The 16,506-nt window shown below is 35.8% G+C and overlaps 1 protein-coding gene across 18 annotated transcripts in view; it reads left to right on the forward strand.

Annotated features, from left to right (window-relative positions):
• Nucleotides 1-16,506, forward strand: part of ADAM22 (ADAM metallopeptidase domain 22) — a 246,479-nt gene that overhangs the window by 119,777 nt on the left and 110,196 nt on the right. For all 18 annotated transcript variants that reach the window (XM_021936095.2, XM_021936099.2, XM_021936098.2 and 15 more), the window contains one exon: nt 5,509-5,575. In XM_021936095.2, the coding sequence (XP_021791787.2) occupies nt 5,509-5,575 (67 nt within the window). The remainder of the gene's footprint in view (nt 1-5,508; nt 5,576-16,506) is intronic.

Raw genomic sequence — 16,506 nt, forward strand, 5'->3', positions numbered from 1 at the left:
CTTCATAGGTTTCATGTGAATCTCATTGGCATTTACCCCATTAGACAAATCCACATCGACAGATCTTTTTGAGATAGGCCCCTCTCTACTGTGAGTTAAGATGCTGTGGGACAATGCCCTGAAGATTCATACTAGCCTTTTTGTTTAGGTGACAATGTCTATGAGAACCTACGAGATTCTTAGAAACTCTTTTGTCTAGCTGAGGCCTTTAATAGTCTTCGAAACTCTTTCACATAGATGATTTGGTCAAGGCGAAACAGCCTTTAGTCTTTCTGAGTTTTAACAAAGGGTTTTAAAACTACACCTTTGACTTACTCTTGACCTTGAGGTTACATCTTACTGGCAGCACCTTGGATTAGATCTTTGCTCTGAGGCTGTTTCTTTGAAAATCTATTGCACATTCAAGTTTCTTTGTTCATTTGTTTGCTTCTTATGCAAGCATCACTTCAGAAGCACATGATTTTTTTTTTTTTTTCTGTTACTGGTTATGTTAACTGTGATCACTTGGTTAAGGGAATGTCTCCAGTTTTTTTTTTTTTTTTTTTTCACATCAAGTTGTTGCTAGGATACATTTTGAACGTAGAATTGAATGTCTGGATTTGACTGAGAGAGTTGTGCATTAGACATGTTGAATTCGAGATGCCTGTTTGACATCCTAGTAGAGACTGGTTCAGGAGCAGGGGTGCTGGTGATTGGAAAGATGAGGTAGTCCTTTTTCATTTTTTCAGTGAATACAGAAGTGAGGTTATCTGAAGGGAGTAATAATGAGGGAGCACATTGGAGATGTGAGGAGAGAGATTTAGAAGGGTCTTCTCAGAGTAAATTGACCAGGAAAGTGTAGTGGACTTAAGGGCAGTGTTGTGATGCGGGACCATTTGACAACTGTGATCCTAAACCAGCCTATGAACATTCAATATGTTCTGCTTCTTGGAGTCAGACTTTGACTAGTAGAAGGAGTTTTACTGTGATTGAGGTTTGGTCAAGCAGTACAGTGGAAAAAGGGGTAAATTAGTTTAGAGTGTGTGCAGGGAGGTAATTTATCAGGACAGATCATGGAATATAAACTGGATTAAGTAGACAAGAAGGAGGTGAGGAGAGTGAAAAAGTGGCTCAACGGTTTTAAGTCCCAAAACAATGAGAGACAGTTCTAGAGAAAGATAAATAGATATGACATGGTGAATAGGGTATGTGAATGATTGAAATCAGGATTTGAGATGCATTTCATCTGTGTTCTAGTTTAATACCATACCAGCTTTACGAAGTGTTTTTTTTTTTTTTTTTTTTTTTTTTTTTTTTGTCTCCATTTTAAACAGAAGCAAATTATGTTGATCAAGATTAAGCAACTTGGCCAAGGGTACACAGTTAGTAAATGGCAGAGCTTGGATGGAAAATTAAAATATTTGTTTTTGTTTTTAGCTCCCAAACCTTTGTATAATACTATACCAGCTGTCTTTGATTCATGACAGTTGCCCACTAGACAAAGGATAGTCATTATTATGACTGAAAATGTTTACATTTTATTTGTTTTGCTTTTTTAGGCTTATTATGGCATGCAAATGAAAAAAGGCCTCAGAAAACATTTCTAATTTTATAAACATCTACTTACTTCCTTTAGAGAATGAGTGGCCTTTAGAAATTGGTTGAAAATGATTTTTACTTTTTCAGAGTTCACAAACAAGCATTCACACATCATTATTAAGCTATCAGCATGGAGTCAATTCTACCTGACCCATTTACATTAATATAAAATTTCCTTTATGTTAAGGAGGTCTTTCATTTTCCTACACTTAAAATGATTTAAGTAGATCCCTATATAATGATAAACGATGATGTTCTGAGAAAAATAAGGTAATTTGATTATCTCTACTTCAGGAAGCTTCAAGAAAATTTACTTAGGTTCTAACTTTAGTAGAGGGAAAAGTGAAACTTTTAAGTTTAAGGTTTCTCACCCTAATCATTAAAATAACAATACTTAGCCAACTTTCACAATATGCAAACAGACAAAACCAAATTGCATGAGCTGTTTTTGGTTTAAAATTACATGGAGCGCTTTCCAGCAATACTTGTATATAGAGGCTTGATTGAAATAGCTGCATAATTCCTCAGCAGAGGGCTTTTCTTTGCTGTAATTATATTCATGCAGTGACTCATATTCTCTTAATGCCTAGATTTTATAATTCAAAGGGAAATGTTCCCTTGAAATTTGAAAACCTGGAGGACTCAAAAGTTGTTTTTAAATTTTTTTTATTATTATTACTTCTACTATTTCTACACCACAGCTAGTATTCCTCTGAGGAATATTTGACTTAGGTGATTTTGATTTCACTCATGCTGGCTCCAGTAGTGGGGTTTGACTCATGTGACAGTGATAGAGCAAGGATCCCAAAGATGCCTAGCGTAGGGATAAGGTGTTCTGCATTCAGGGACTTCAGCAGTGGGGATTTGGGGCTTTCACTCTGGTATTCACTGCCCTACAGCTCAGTTTCTTTTAAATGTCAGCTTACCTTTGACTTCTGTTTCTCTTTCCTTCATCAGCTGAATGATTTTTTTCTGAATTGACAAGTTCAGATTCCCAGGAGAGGGCACCTTGCTGGCTCTGCTGATAAACATGCCTCTGTATGATAATGTTTCCCTCCTACTTCTGGGGAAGTTTTTAAGACTGATAGCAAGGTTGGAGGACAGTCCTTTGCAAATACCTGGCTAGTATCTCTCCTGTTTTGGGTAACAGGGTGTGATGCAGATGCTGGAGCAATTACCAGTTTTGCCTGAGGCAGGTCTTTCCCGTGTAATTTCACATTTTTGTTATAAACCCTTGGAAATTTGTGAAATATATAATATACTCATGAAGACAAAAAAAAAGACAATTTTCAGTTGGATGTACAACAGGTACTTTCTTCACCACTCTCCTTTCCACCAATATTGTTCAGTTCTCTGTAAAGAATCGTGATGGTCAAGGGAGGCCTGGCAGGACAATCTTGAATGTTCACAGACAAATGTTCTTGTCAAAGGATTGGTTTAGGAGTGGCCATATAATGTAATTCTGGCAAAAGATACTTGAGAAGATGAATGCTAAGAGCTATTTTTGAAAGGGCTTGTTCACTTTAAAAAATAAATACAAGGCTTTTTTCTTTTTTTAATCTTGGAATAATGTAGTTTTTATAAGATGCTGAGAATTGCAGCCGTCATGTCAGGGTCATGAGAGGAGCCAGTTAAGAGAGTCCCAGCTACCATGCCGATGGCAGAGCAGAAAGTTGTAAACACCCCTCATCTCATTAATGGCACTGAGCCACCACATGAACCAACCCTGGAACTGCCCTGATGTCAGGTGGGAAGATTACTTGGATGCAATTGTAGCCTCCAAGTATGCTACAAGGTGAGCTATCCTAGAGGTGAGGGAACCAAAAGCTCCCACAGACTACATTCCAATCCTCATATCACATAATTCACTAAATTGATTTAAAGTGTACAGTGAGAGGCAAGAGGAAAGATTATTAGGTTGGCATACCTGGGTTAGGGGCAAGTAGGGTAGAGGGGCCATGCCAGCTAATCCTGGCGTACCTAGTGTTCATGTTCATACATCTGCATATGCCTTCCCCGCTGATGTTGTGGTTACAAGGACCAGAGTTGAGGTTTGGGCAAGCCTCAAAGATAGCAGTTGTCCCAAGCTAATAACACCTGCTCAAGTGTCTGAGAGATACTGGGACAAGTATGCCTAGTCAGTGGCTGTGGGTTGCCAGTTAGCTTCACAAACAATCATGAGTTCTGTTGTGTTTATTGGACAGATAACAAATGGGGCAGGAAAGAGTATCAGCAGTTGTTGTTAACCAAGGGTGATTTTTGTCCCCCAGTGTCCATTTAGCAATGTCTGGAGACATTTTTGATTGTCATGACTGGTATATGTAAGAGATGCTACCGGCATCTATTAGGTAGAATCCAGGGATGCTAAGTGTGCTATAGTGAACAAGACAGCCTCCCAAGACAAAGAATTATCTGGCCCAAAGTATCGGTTGTGTCGAAGCTGAGAAACCCCCTCATGAATATTAAGTGAATATGTATATTTAGTGTATCCTGGATATTTAGTGCCTCTTATGTATTTAATATATCATGAACATTTATTACTCGTATGCTTCAAGAATAATTGACATTTCTTGATCTTGCAGCCCTTTCTGTCAGCGTGTAACCCATACACAGTCTTCTTTTTAATACTTTATACATTGGTGAATTCTGCTCATGTCTTACTAGCAAAGTATGTACTTAAAATGTCTTAAAATGGTTTGCCTCTATTTTATAAACCTCAAATTTATTTATCAAATAGAACTAAACATCCTCAAAAGCAAATTTACATTATACTAGTCCTGGAATTTCAAAGAAGAAATAACGTGATAAATGTCCTCATTGTTTAATATACTTTTTGTTGTGTTTTCTACAGCTTGCAGCTGAGAGCATGCTAGCTGATTTTCACATGAAGTCATTAAGAACATCTATTCTAAAGATAAATGAAGCATTGACTTAGACTATAATTACAAGTTTCCTAAATAGTAATATAAGCATCAGATAGTACAAGATTATGGTGCCGGCATTAATGTAATGCTTGTTTGATCGTTCTGTTTACATTTAAAGCAATTGTAGGCATGGTGCTTATGATGAACCTCTGTGCTCAAAAATGCACATTTTGAAATGATTGGAACAGTTTTTGTTTGATGATCTTCAGTTCACTTAAGGACTTCTTAGTTGGCTCAATGTCTATTAATAGAGCAACACTGGAAATTTATAGCTTCATGCATTTTTAAAAATTTATTAATGATAGTTTTATTTATATTTTAGTGCTTTAAAAGATTAAAGATATTTTATGGAAGTTGTGTCTTGAGACCCCTCCATTAAAAGGGAAAGTTTTTCACATATACGAAATTAAAGAGAAGCATATTTAATATTATAGAAACAAGTAAATGTTGTTTAGGATAGATTTCAAAAAAGAATTGTTTTCAAATGTTGATGGTATATATTCCATTTCATTTCTTTTAACTTTCTTTGCTTTTTTTACTTTTGTGATGGAAACTAACGTTTTGTCAGATGAAAATATCACATATAACACATAAAGAAATGGTAAGGCATAATATGCAATTAAAACTGTTTGGTAAAAAGTTAAAGTAAAAAATTAAGAACAATATGTCTTAAAAACAATGATGTGCTTACAATAGTTTCCTGGAATTACTGGCTGGTTCAGCAGAATCAGCTGTGCTCATCAATGGAGTGACAGGTGGTGTAGGCAGTTCAACCTTACATTCTTTTAGAAATACTGGGGGTGTGTGTGTGGGTGTGTGGGTGTGTGTGTGGGGGTGTGTGTGTGTGTGTGTGTATGTGTGTGTGTGAGAGAGAGAGACCTATAAAGTGTTGATTTGGGGGGGGTTTAAAGAATTGTTAAAGCCGATATGTGTAAACTTGATCCTGATTTTCATGTTTTACATTTTTGGGATCCTGTTTAATCATCATTTATTTTTGTTGTTGCAGTGATTTGCTGTCCTCTGAATACGTAGAGAGACACATTGAACATGGAGGCAAGACTGTGGAAGTTAAAGTAAGTGAAATTTTCCTACTTGTGGGGAAATTTATTGAGAATCTTTTAATACTACTGATTATGATTTTAATTTTCAATGATATTTCTAATGTACAGTTTTGGGGGTTTTAAAAATAATTTATAATCTAAAGTTTTATCACCCACTTTGGAAAAATGAAACTTTACTTTTAGTTATCAGAAAAAGAATTTTTAGGGTACTGTAGGAATTGTTAGACTTAGGTTTTATAGGATTGCTATACCTGCAAGTACTAGGTTGGTGCAAAAGTCCTTGTGGTTTTTGTCGTTATTTTTAATGGCAAAAACCCTAATGACTTTTTTTTTTTTTTCGAGACAAAGTCTCACTCTTGTCTCCCAACTGGAGTGCAATGGCACGATCTTGGCTCACTGCAACCTCTGCCTCCCGGGTTTAAGTGATTCTCCTGCTTCGGTCTCCCAAGTAGCTGGGATTACAGGTGCCTGCCACCACCCCCGGCTAATTTTTGTTTTTTAGTAGAGAGAGGGTTTCACCGTGTTGGCCAGGCTGGTCTCGAACTCAGGCGATCCGCCCACCTCGGCCTCCCAAAGTGCTGGAATTACAGGCATGAGCCACCATGCCTAGGAAACCCCAGTGACTTTTATGCCAACCTATAGTTCTTTCTTGGATTATGTCACTGAAGATAGTTTTTGAAATTTGCCTTTAGGGTTACCACTGAGAACCAAGAGGTGAAAACTTGGGTCCAGGGTAGGTGTTTGCCTTTGCATTCAGTTGTGAAAGATTCCCACCCCCGCCGCCCCCTAACCCGGCCCCACCCCACAGCACCCCACACCTCCACCAGTAAAATGTAAAATTGTTAGATCTACAGGAGATCAAGGAGTTGAAAATACCTGTAGACAGAAATCTCAGGATACTGGTTATGACAAGTAAACTGTGAAAATATTAACACAAAAATAAAAGCCTCCACCAGCTAGAGGCATAAGAATGTGGGGTTTTCCCCCCAGATCTGCAGATGGTGTAATCTGAGAGCATATGAAAACAAAAGCCACCCGAGTGTAGGGCTTCCTTCTGCTCAATGTTGAGTATAGTGACTTTTGGCCAAGTGTTTATTTTCTTCTGCATAGTGTTCAGACTATCTACTCTACTTTATCTGAATTATAACCCACTTGTTCACATTCATTTCCTTTTTCTAATTACAAATTAGATACATGCTCATTTTAGGAAACTTGTAAACAGAGAAAAGTAGAACAAAAAAGGAAAACTCATCCTTAAACTCATCACTGAGAGATAAATGTTTTCATTTTGTTATTTCTTTGAGTTTTTTTGTCATATGCACACAGTTGTATATATACATAGATATTTACATAGTATCATATATAGCTACAATATTGTATCTGCTTGCTTCTGTATTTTGTAAACATTTACCAAGTTATTTTCCCATAAAGCCTTTGTTCAGTTTTTTATGTACATATATTACTGTTGTAAAGCTTTTTATGCAAACTAAACTGTTATCAGTAACCAAAATAAATTATATCGTCCTATTCAAATGACAATCTGAAGAGAATTGAGTTTTTCAATTATATATATGTAAACTAAAAGAAAACTTTTTATTGTGGAAAAGTTTAAACATATTTCGAAGTGAAAAGAATGCTATAATGAACCCCCTCATTCCCATCATCCAGCATCAACAGTTATCAACACTTTGACTATCTTTTTTTTCTCTTTTTATTTTGTGTGTGTGTGTGTGTGTGTATGTGTATGTGTGTAGTATTTTAAAGCAAATTCCAGACATTAGGACACTTTGTCAATAAATACATCCTGTATACCTATACATTTCTAATTCATAAAGACTTAAAATCTGGTAACTCCTGTAAGCGATCTAGGTGTAATAATTATGCCTGTCTCTCCAGAAAGTTATCCTATACTAAAGATTGGTGAATTGAATGGTGGATTAATTTATATTACTGCCTCCCTACAGAAGGGATATCAGGATTTTTCTAGATATAACATGGGAGAATGGAGCCATTTTGTTTATAGTTGGGGAAAAAAATTACCTAGGGATAGAATCTGCAGGTCCTTTTATTCCCATCCCTGTTCATTTGGCTTCACTTCTCTATTTTCTATGATAATGTTTTTCTGATGTAGAGTATCTCTTATTCCCTTGTTAAATTAAAGAGGAAAGGAAACAGGCCTTTCACTATCTGTTTCCGTCTGTGTCTGTCAGTGGAATGATGAAATGCAAATAGGAGCGTGGAGGGTGGACCCAGCAGATAGCTCTCTGCTCTCTCTATGGTAATATCCTTTTTCAGAAAACTTGTATCTAATCAGCAAAGTGCACTCTACTCTGGGATCTTAAGGCTCCATGGGTATACATAACACATGAAGCACTGACTTTGCCGCACAGTCTTTGCTGATTTTCCAACCTGAGAATTGCAGTTTCTTTGTTGATGGTTTTTCTAACCCGTAAGCCTATCATACTAGGGAAATGATAAATACAAACTTTGTCCAGACTGAAGGGCCAGAGGTTGTTTCTTTTTCCCTTTAAGAAAACCACTTTGGTCTCACCTGTCACCTCCATTTGTTTCCACTCCATTTAAAAATCTAACTCAAAATTCTCCTCTGGGTTTTTCCAGGAACCACATTGAAAGTGCTGAATCCTGCCCATCAATCCAAAGTCAGTAGCCAATTATTTCTCTGCAGGTTCCCTCCTGTCTCGACCTCTGTGCTTAGCTCTTTGGGATATTTCTTTTTACATGAAATCTGATAGCAGTCTATTTTCTTTATTAATGACTCATTAATACATTACAAATCAAAGTTGTAGCATTTTATATTTTTTCCTTCCCTGCAGTACCTTTTTAAAAGGAACTCCCAAAACTTTTACTACTCCTTTAACTTCCATATTAGTTTGCTAAAGCTACCATAACAAAGTACCACAGACTGGGTGGCTTAAACAATAGAAATGTGTGTTCTCTCAATTCTGGAAGCTGGAAGTCCAAGATCAAGATGTTGACAGTGTTGGTTTCTTCTGAGGCCTCTCTCCTTGGTTCGTACATGGTTTTCTTCCTGTGTCATTACATGGCTTTCCCTCTGTGTGTATCTGCATCCTAATCTCTTCTCGTGAGAACATCATTCCTATTGAACTAGGGCCCACCCTAATAACCCTGTTTTAACTGCATTACCTCTTTAGAGACCCTGTCTCTACATACAGTTATATTCTGAGGTATTAGGGGTTAGGACTTTAACGTATGCTTTTTAGGGGAACACAATCCACCTATATAACACCTTCCTTAAGAGCCCTGTAAGTTTTTGGTTTTTTCTTAAAGTTGACTTTTCTCTTGGGACTGAGGTAAATGAAAGGAAATGTGAAATCAAAGCTAAACTCTAAGAGCTTCTTGTGTTAATTGGCACAAGCATGGCCATATGTATCCTAAGGATGCAAATTTAAAATTAAAGTATTATTCCAAACTTAATAACGGCTAGAAATCAGTCAATAAATGGCTGTGCTCAGGTGTCTTTGAACTTTTGGTAAAGGAATAAATGTTTCAGGAGAATACATTTTTAGAAAAGAGCTGGATGCAGTGTCATGCCTGTTTGCAGCTACCCAGGAGGCTAAGGCGGGAGGATCATTTGACCTCAAGAGTTCAAGGCCAGCCTGGGCAACATAGCAAGAGACTGTCTTAAACAACAACAAAAAAGTCATGGTAAATCTTTTAGATTGCAATTTTATTTTTAAAAACCTATCCAGTGGTAAAATATACAACAGACACAGAAATTCACATAAAACAATGTATGGGTTGATGAAATACTAAAGGCAAATGCTTTTATAATGACCATTCAGTTCAAGAAATAGAGCGTGGCCAGCTGTTTGTTTGCTGCATCCCAAACCCAAGCCGTTTTCATCCTCCTCTTGTAAGATTTGTAAACATTATCCTGACTTTTATCGTAATCTCTTCCTTGCTTTTGTTCATAGTTTTATCACCAAAGCAGGTACCCCTGTAGTTTAATTTTGGCTGTGTAGGTTTTAAAATTAATTTTTGGCTGGGTGCAGTGGCTCACACCTGTAATTCCAGCACTTTGGGAGGCCAAGGCAGGTGGATCATGACATCAGGAGATCAAGACCATCCTGGCTAACATGGTGAAACCCCGTCTCTACTAAAAATACAAAAAATTAGCTGGGTGTGATGGCACACACCTATAATCCCAGCTACTTGGGAGGCTGAGGCAGGAGAATCACTTGAACCCAGGAGGCAGAGGTTGCAGTGAGCTGAGATTGTGCCAATGCACTCCAGCCTGGGTGACAGAGCAAAACTCTGTCTCAAAAATAAAATAAAATAAAATAATAATTTTAAAAACATTATCTTTCTCTTTTGTTTCCCCTCGCAATTTATTTGTTGAAGAAACCAGATTGTTTATCTTATGTAATTTCCTACAATCTGGATTTTGATGTTGATTGCAATTTTGTGTTTAGTGTAAAAACAAACACATTTTGGTGATTGTTCCTTAACATAATGATTTGTGTTATCTGCAGGGACATCATCAGCCTCATTGAAATTAGTTTATCTTGTTCACATAGCTGTGCCTAATTCTGATCTTTAAGTTGTATTAAAACTTCAAAAGAATTTTTTTTTTCAAAGGTTACAAAGATAAAGTCTTTATGCAAGAAAAGAAAGATACTTTGTGTTCCTTTAATGAGACATATTAATCTTTCACTTACATTTATTTTCAATCCATTTAAAAATTAAATTATTGCCAGGCATGGTAGCTCATGCCTGTAATCCCAGCACATTGGGAGGCCAAGGTGGGTAGATCACAAGGTTGAGAGATTGAGACCATCCTGGCTAACATGGTGAAACCCTGTCTATAGTAAAAAATACAAAAAAATAGCTGGACGTGGTGTCAGGCGCCTGTAGTCCCAGCTACTTGGGAGGCTGAGACGGGAAAATGGCGTGAACCCGGGAGGCGGAGCTTGCAGTGAGCCAAGATCCTGCCACTGCACTCCAGCCTGGGTGACAGAGTGAGACACCGTCTCAAAAAAAAAAAAAAAAAAAAAATTAAATTATGAATTTACACATCTGTTTAGGGAGAACTTTTATGTGATTGACATGGGTTTCTAAAATAATTTTAAAGTAAAGCCTCAACTAATCAGAATACCTTGGGAATACAACTTTAATTCTGATTATGGAGAACCATGGTTCTGGATTCATAAGACAAAGGACATTGGAATTGATGAGTAGTGGCAACAGAGTCTTAGCCATGCAGTTTGCTGCTTTATAGCTTTTTTTGTCTTGAAACAGAAAGCTGCTAATATATGGGGCTAATTGAAATGAATAGTTATATAGGCTTTAGTTAATCAGTATTATAATACTAACAGTAGTAACTATTTATTACAGTAATAACTTTTACTGTATGATGTGATAGTCACATGAATTTGTATGTACCATTCAATCCTCAGACAACCTGTGATTATAACTATTATCCTAATTTACAGAAATGAGACACAGAGAAGTTATACAACTTGGGAAAGTAACATAGTAAGGAGTAATAAAGCTGCAATTTGAATCTAGATTTTGTAACTCCAGAGCTGACTCTTACATGTATAAGATTTTACATACTATAGAATGTACACCGAATGTATGGTGTACATTCTATAGTATGTAAAGTAAGATAGGCATAAAAATTGAAATGTATTTTATTTATACACATGGTATACATATCTAATTCATTTTTGGTATCTAACAATTTCTCCTTTATGGTCTTTAATCCTTAAACTGAAATGGTGATTTACATAAAGACCCTTTAGGCATACCTCTTAAATTCGGTTATGCATTTGCGTAGTTTTTCTGTAATATCAGTTGCCTTGGGCAAGAATGGTAAAGACACACTCCAGGCCAAAGCTTGTTTTATTTTTGTTTGAATGAACATATGAGGAAAATAACCATAGTATGAATTTTAGAAAACTAAGAGAGGAATGGCAAATCCTTTATATATGTCAGGAATGTGTGTAGATGGGGCAGGGAACAGATTTTCTTGTGGCCCAAAACTAAAAGTAGACATCTTTGTAGAGATATAATTTATTATATCACTAATGAAAGATCATGACAGTCAGGCATATTCTGACTATCAGCATAGTTCTGATAGTAGTTTTTGGTTAAATTATTGTTCTCATATGATTATAGTGAAAAGTAATGGCCACTGAATATCTATTTTTATTAGCTCAAGTTATTTCTAAACTACTGCATATGAGCATTCCGAACTTGTCTTTGGATTAGATTCCTAATCCTTAACAACGAGTTTGTACAATGAGTTGTACAATAACTCAAAAGGTACACAATGTGTTAGAGAAATACTGTTTCTTAAGATACCTTTTAAAATGTGTTGTTTGTAAAAACAACAATGATCCAAAAGTATATGGTGCAATATAACACTGTGTACTCCTTTCTTAAGTGAAATATGTTCTCAGTTTGTCATTAGTGACAGAATTTAGTTTATATACGATATAGGTTATAGTTTAGTGACTGCATTACATTTTTTTTTTTTCTTTTTAATGACAGTACTTAACATATCCTGTTTTGGGACATAGATTTTTTTTTTCAACTTCAATGCAAATTGAATAGTAGAAAATTGCTTGAATTGTTTCTTTTTTTGCCATGGGAAGCACAAAATACTAAACTGTCAAAGTGGCTCATATCTATTGCAACAGAAGAGAGGGGTTAATTTGCTTTTGCTTACACTGGATATGAAATTTCCTTATTGATTCTTAAAACTGCATTACCATGCAGAATCTTGGCTCTTTCTATAAGATTAAGAAGAGTAAGCAATTAAATAAAAAAAGAAAAAACAGACCTTGGTGTGCAGTAAATTTTGCTGCATGCATTATTAGTACAGAGCTATCCATACCATTGCATCAATGATGAATCTTCTGAAGTAGAGACTTGTGTGTTTTTTCAAGTAGCTTTTTAGGTTATCTCTTGTTTTGGATGCTGTCTTTGAGATAAAATGTAAGCAACAGCCACTGTTGCCAAGTAATCTACACTAAGGCTTTTTCCTTTACTCTCATTTTCATTTTTCTTTACCAGTAGAACAACCCAGCAACAGCATTTCTCTTCCAAAGTGCCTTCCTTATTTACAGCTTTCGCTTGCATTTGAGAAACAAGCTTTCTGTCTTGAATTCTCACTTTAGTAGCTTCTCCAGAAACTCTTGGATAATACTTAGTCACCTAGACAGTAATTAAGTCACATGGCTTAGGAAGATGGCTTTAGAAATGACGTTTTTCCTTTTGGAACAGATCTATTTATAGAAGTTGTCACTTAAGCTCCTAATTTTGTCACCAAATTTCAAATCCAAGTTTCAGGCATTTTCCTTGGCTCTGTGGAGATAGGGAGGCTTCTCTCCAAGTAAACAAGCTCAGTGATGTGCATTTTAAGGGCTGGCTGATGGGCAGAGTATCAATTCAGGGCCTTCATTCATTGAAGGGTCTCCTGCTGCCATGGTAATTGGAATTTTTTTTTCTCTAAAAAGAACAGCTATATTGAGATATAGTTCACATACCATAAACTTAAGTGAGTTTTGGTCTCCATTTTGTCTGCTACGGAACGTAGATTCTTTAACAGTGTTTGTGTAAATACAGTTGATTAAAATGATCACAAACAATTAATGAAGCAATGATAGGATTGTCTGGCAGATGCGACTACCTGTATATTAAAATCTGTTTTATGTTTTCCTTGCTGCACCTGCTGGGAGATTTAGGTTAAGGACTCTCACTGTTAAGCTTAAACTCTGAGAGCAGAAGTTTCGGTGTGGAACAGAGAGAAACTTCAGGTGCAGGTGTTACAGGTTGTGGCATGAGCATGCAGGTACCTCACGTAGGTTCTCTCAGACAGGAGAGGAAATTTTGGATGGTATAGCTATGAACATGCTAATCAAAACCAAGTTAACCACAAATACACAGATTTTAAAATTAGATGACTTGCAAAAATTTATTTTCAAGACCATTCTCTTGAAACAGTTTAGCCATGACTTAGTGTCAGTTTGACTAGTAATGAAACTAAAATGACTTTAAAAAATATTTGTCAATACATCCTCAAATATGAATATTTAGTTGTTAGCTGTAGGTAGGCTAGCTTTAAACACGATTATATTTTAATGACGTCATTCTCCCCTAATTACTGAAATAAAATGATTTTTTTTAAAACCTCAGGATATAAAGATCCTACAAGAATAAGAGCTCAACTTTCTAAAAATGATTCTATAAGTAGGGTTCACCATACACTAATTTAATGAGAAATTATTGAATTGAATTTCAGGGTGGTTATGGGAAACAATTAGGATCTTCTGATGTAGAGATGACTCTATAATTGTAAATAGGGCCAACACAGGAAACCATGTCCCTTGGTTCCTGTGGGTTTGAGCTGCTGCCCATTTTTAAGTACTTTCATTTTTAAATAGTGAATTATATCAGAGGAAGACTCATTAATTTTCTGTTACTCATTCAAGAACTGTGATATTCTCACAGAAGTATTTTAAATACTCAACAAAAGTTTAGCTGGAAATATTACAGTTTTGATGGTTAGTATATGTAAGTCACAGTGAGCTAGTTTCATTGATTAATAATTACTGTATACTGCTGTCCTGTAGAAAGATTATGCTTTCATATACTGTCTATTAACTCAGGCTCCCTAACTCAGTCTTAGGGGCAAATAACTGCTGCCAGTGGTTTACTGTTTGTCATTTGGAAGAGTTAACCTTTTCTCCTTACAAATCCAGACTCATTTTGCTTACTTAGGCTACTGATGGAATATTCTTTTTAGTTAATGACACTCATTGTAATGGAATTAAAAAATATAATGACTTGTTTTACTTCTGTTTTACATCATTGTCAAAGTTTTGCATTTTTACAAATAAATATGTATTCCTATAAGCGCTCACTTTAACACCAGGGATTTCCTGTCTTATGCAATCTATACGTCTTTCAATCATACGATATTCAGATGGGATCAATACTAGTAACTGGATTTAGGATTAATAAAATTACTGGTAATAGCTGGAGTAATAGCAAATACTTATATGGTATTTACTATGTGCTAGGTGCCGGTCTAAGTGTTTTACATATGTTAAGTCATTTTATCCCCAAGTAATACCACTGATATCCTCATTTTGCAGATGAGGAAATGAAGGCACAGAAAGTTTAACCAACTTGCCCAAGAATTTTAAGCAAGGAAGCCTGGCACCCGAATGTGTGCTATAATCTGCTGTAGTTTATCCTCCCTATGGAAATAAATGATCATAATAGCAGAGGATTTAGAATGCAAATATTTTAATTACAGCACTTCTACAATTTACCATTTGTAATTTACTGTCTCTTTTAGTAGTTGTTTTAATAGGCCAAAATTGAAGATGTTTTAGTTCAGGTGAGTCCCAATTATTCCAGTATAAAATTTTCTTTATTCCAAAGACCAAATGTCTTCTAAAGATTCCCCGCCCCCCTCTTTTTTAAAACTATTGCATTTTGGAGTTCAGTTTTAGTCCTTCTTTGTTCTTCATAGAAGTTGGATTGTGTATTGTTCAGCACAGGGGAGCATCATCGCTTCTAAATAGTTATAGTTTGAAATATGTTGCTGACTTGCACATGGCAAACACATGGCTCAGTTTTTATGCCCATCTTATGCCTATGTGTAAATTTATCTGCATCTGGAGTAAATGTGAAGTTTTATGGGCAAGAATAACTAAGCTGAAACATACCATTAGCCTGCCAAGAGACTAGAAGATATTTGGTTGTATCTTTGCCAAAGTGCTTCAAAATACCCATCCCCCTACCTCTTTTACCCTCCGTTCCACAACATACACAGCCCACAAGCTGGAAGAGAGTAAAAGAGCTACACAAATTTAACAAACAAACTGATAAAGTGTTTATTTCTTCCTCACATGTAACATCAGTTATTCCAGGTATGTTTCCTAACTTTACTTTTTATCTGCCACTAGACATCATTTAGTATCTTCTGGATGAGCTTGATAATGTGTGCATTTCCCCCCTGGCAGGCTTATGCAGACATATGCTCCTCTGACATCTTGTAATCAGTGTGGTTTCAGGAAGGTCTCGGATTTCATGATTTAATTCTCTTTGCATTATAGGAAAAAAATTGGGGGGATTAAGTAAATTTTGCTTTCTCTTGGGACTGAAGCAAGGTTGCTGTAGGTCTGTCATCATGTACAATGCATCAACTGCCTTAATGGCATTGGTAAGATTGCAAGTGGTCTTAACTCTGTATCCTAAAGAAAATATATTGGCCCATTGCCAGTTTATACAGGTCAGGTGTCTTAGTGCTGGGAGAAAGGAAAAATGAAAAGTGACAGCTGCTGTCAGCATGAGTTCTGTTCCTAAGCTCTGTTTGTAACCTATTTGAGTAGAAAGTCCTTTATTTTCTTTCTGGTGTTAAGATTTTTTTCCCACAATTAAGTATCTAAAGAGTTATTTCATCTGTTAATGTTCAATATGTTATCTATAAACTTAAAAGAAATATTCAGCCATAAGTTTTTTTTTAAAAATCAAAGTAGCACTAGCTGATGATACTTCCAAGTATGGAACTAATTAGCTGTTTTATAATAGAATTTACTATTTTAATTCTAATTATGGAACTAACCTTTTCATTATATAATGCCTTTTCCAAATCTACTCTTGCAATTTTTTTTTGAAACCAGAATGAACTATTAGAGTAATTATAATTGAATAGAAATTAGTAGAAATGTTGTTTTTGACGTTAAACTGGTTTGAAGCAAAAAAAAAAAATCACAAATTATTCCCTTGGTGTTGTCATAAACTACAATTATTTTCCTATTCATTAATAAAAATACCTTACTTTCCAGTGGATAAGGTGTGGCCACTGTAAAATCAGAAAAGATAATAAAGACCAGAGAATATGTACTATTGGTATTGAGTAGTTCGAGTGTTTACAGCCTTTT

The sequence above is a fragment of the Papio anubis genome, chromosome 4, assembly GCF_008728515.1.
Source record: "Papio anubis isolate 15944 chromosome 4, Panubis1.0, whole genome shotgun sequence".
NCBI lineage: Eukaryota > Metazoa > Chordata > Mammalia > Primates > Cercopithecidae > Papio > Papio anubis.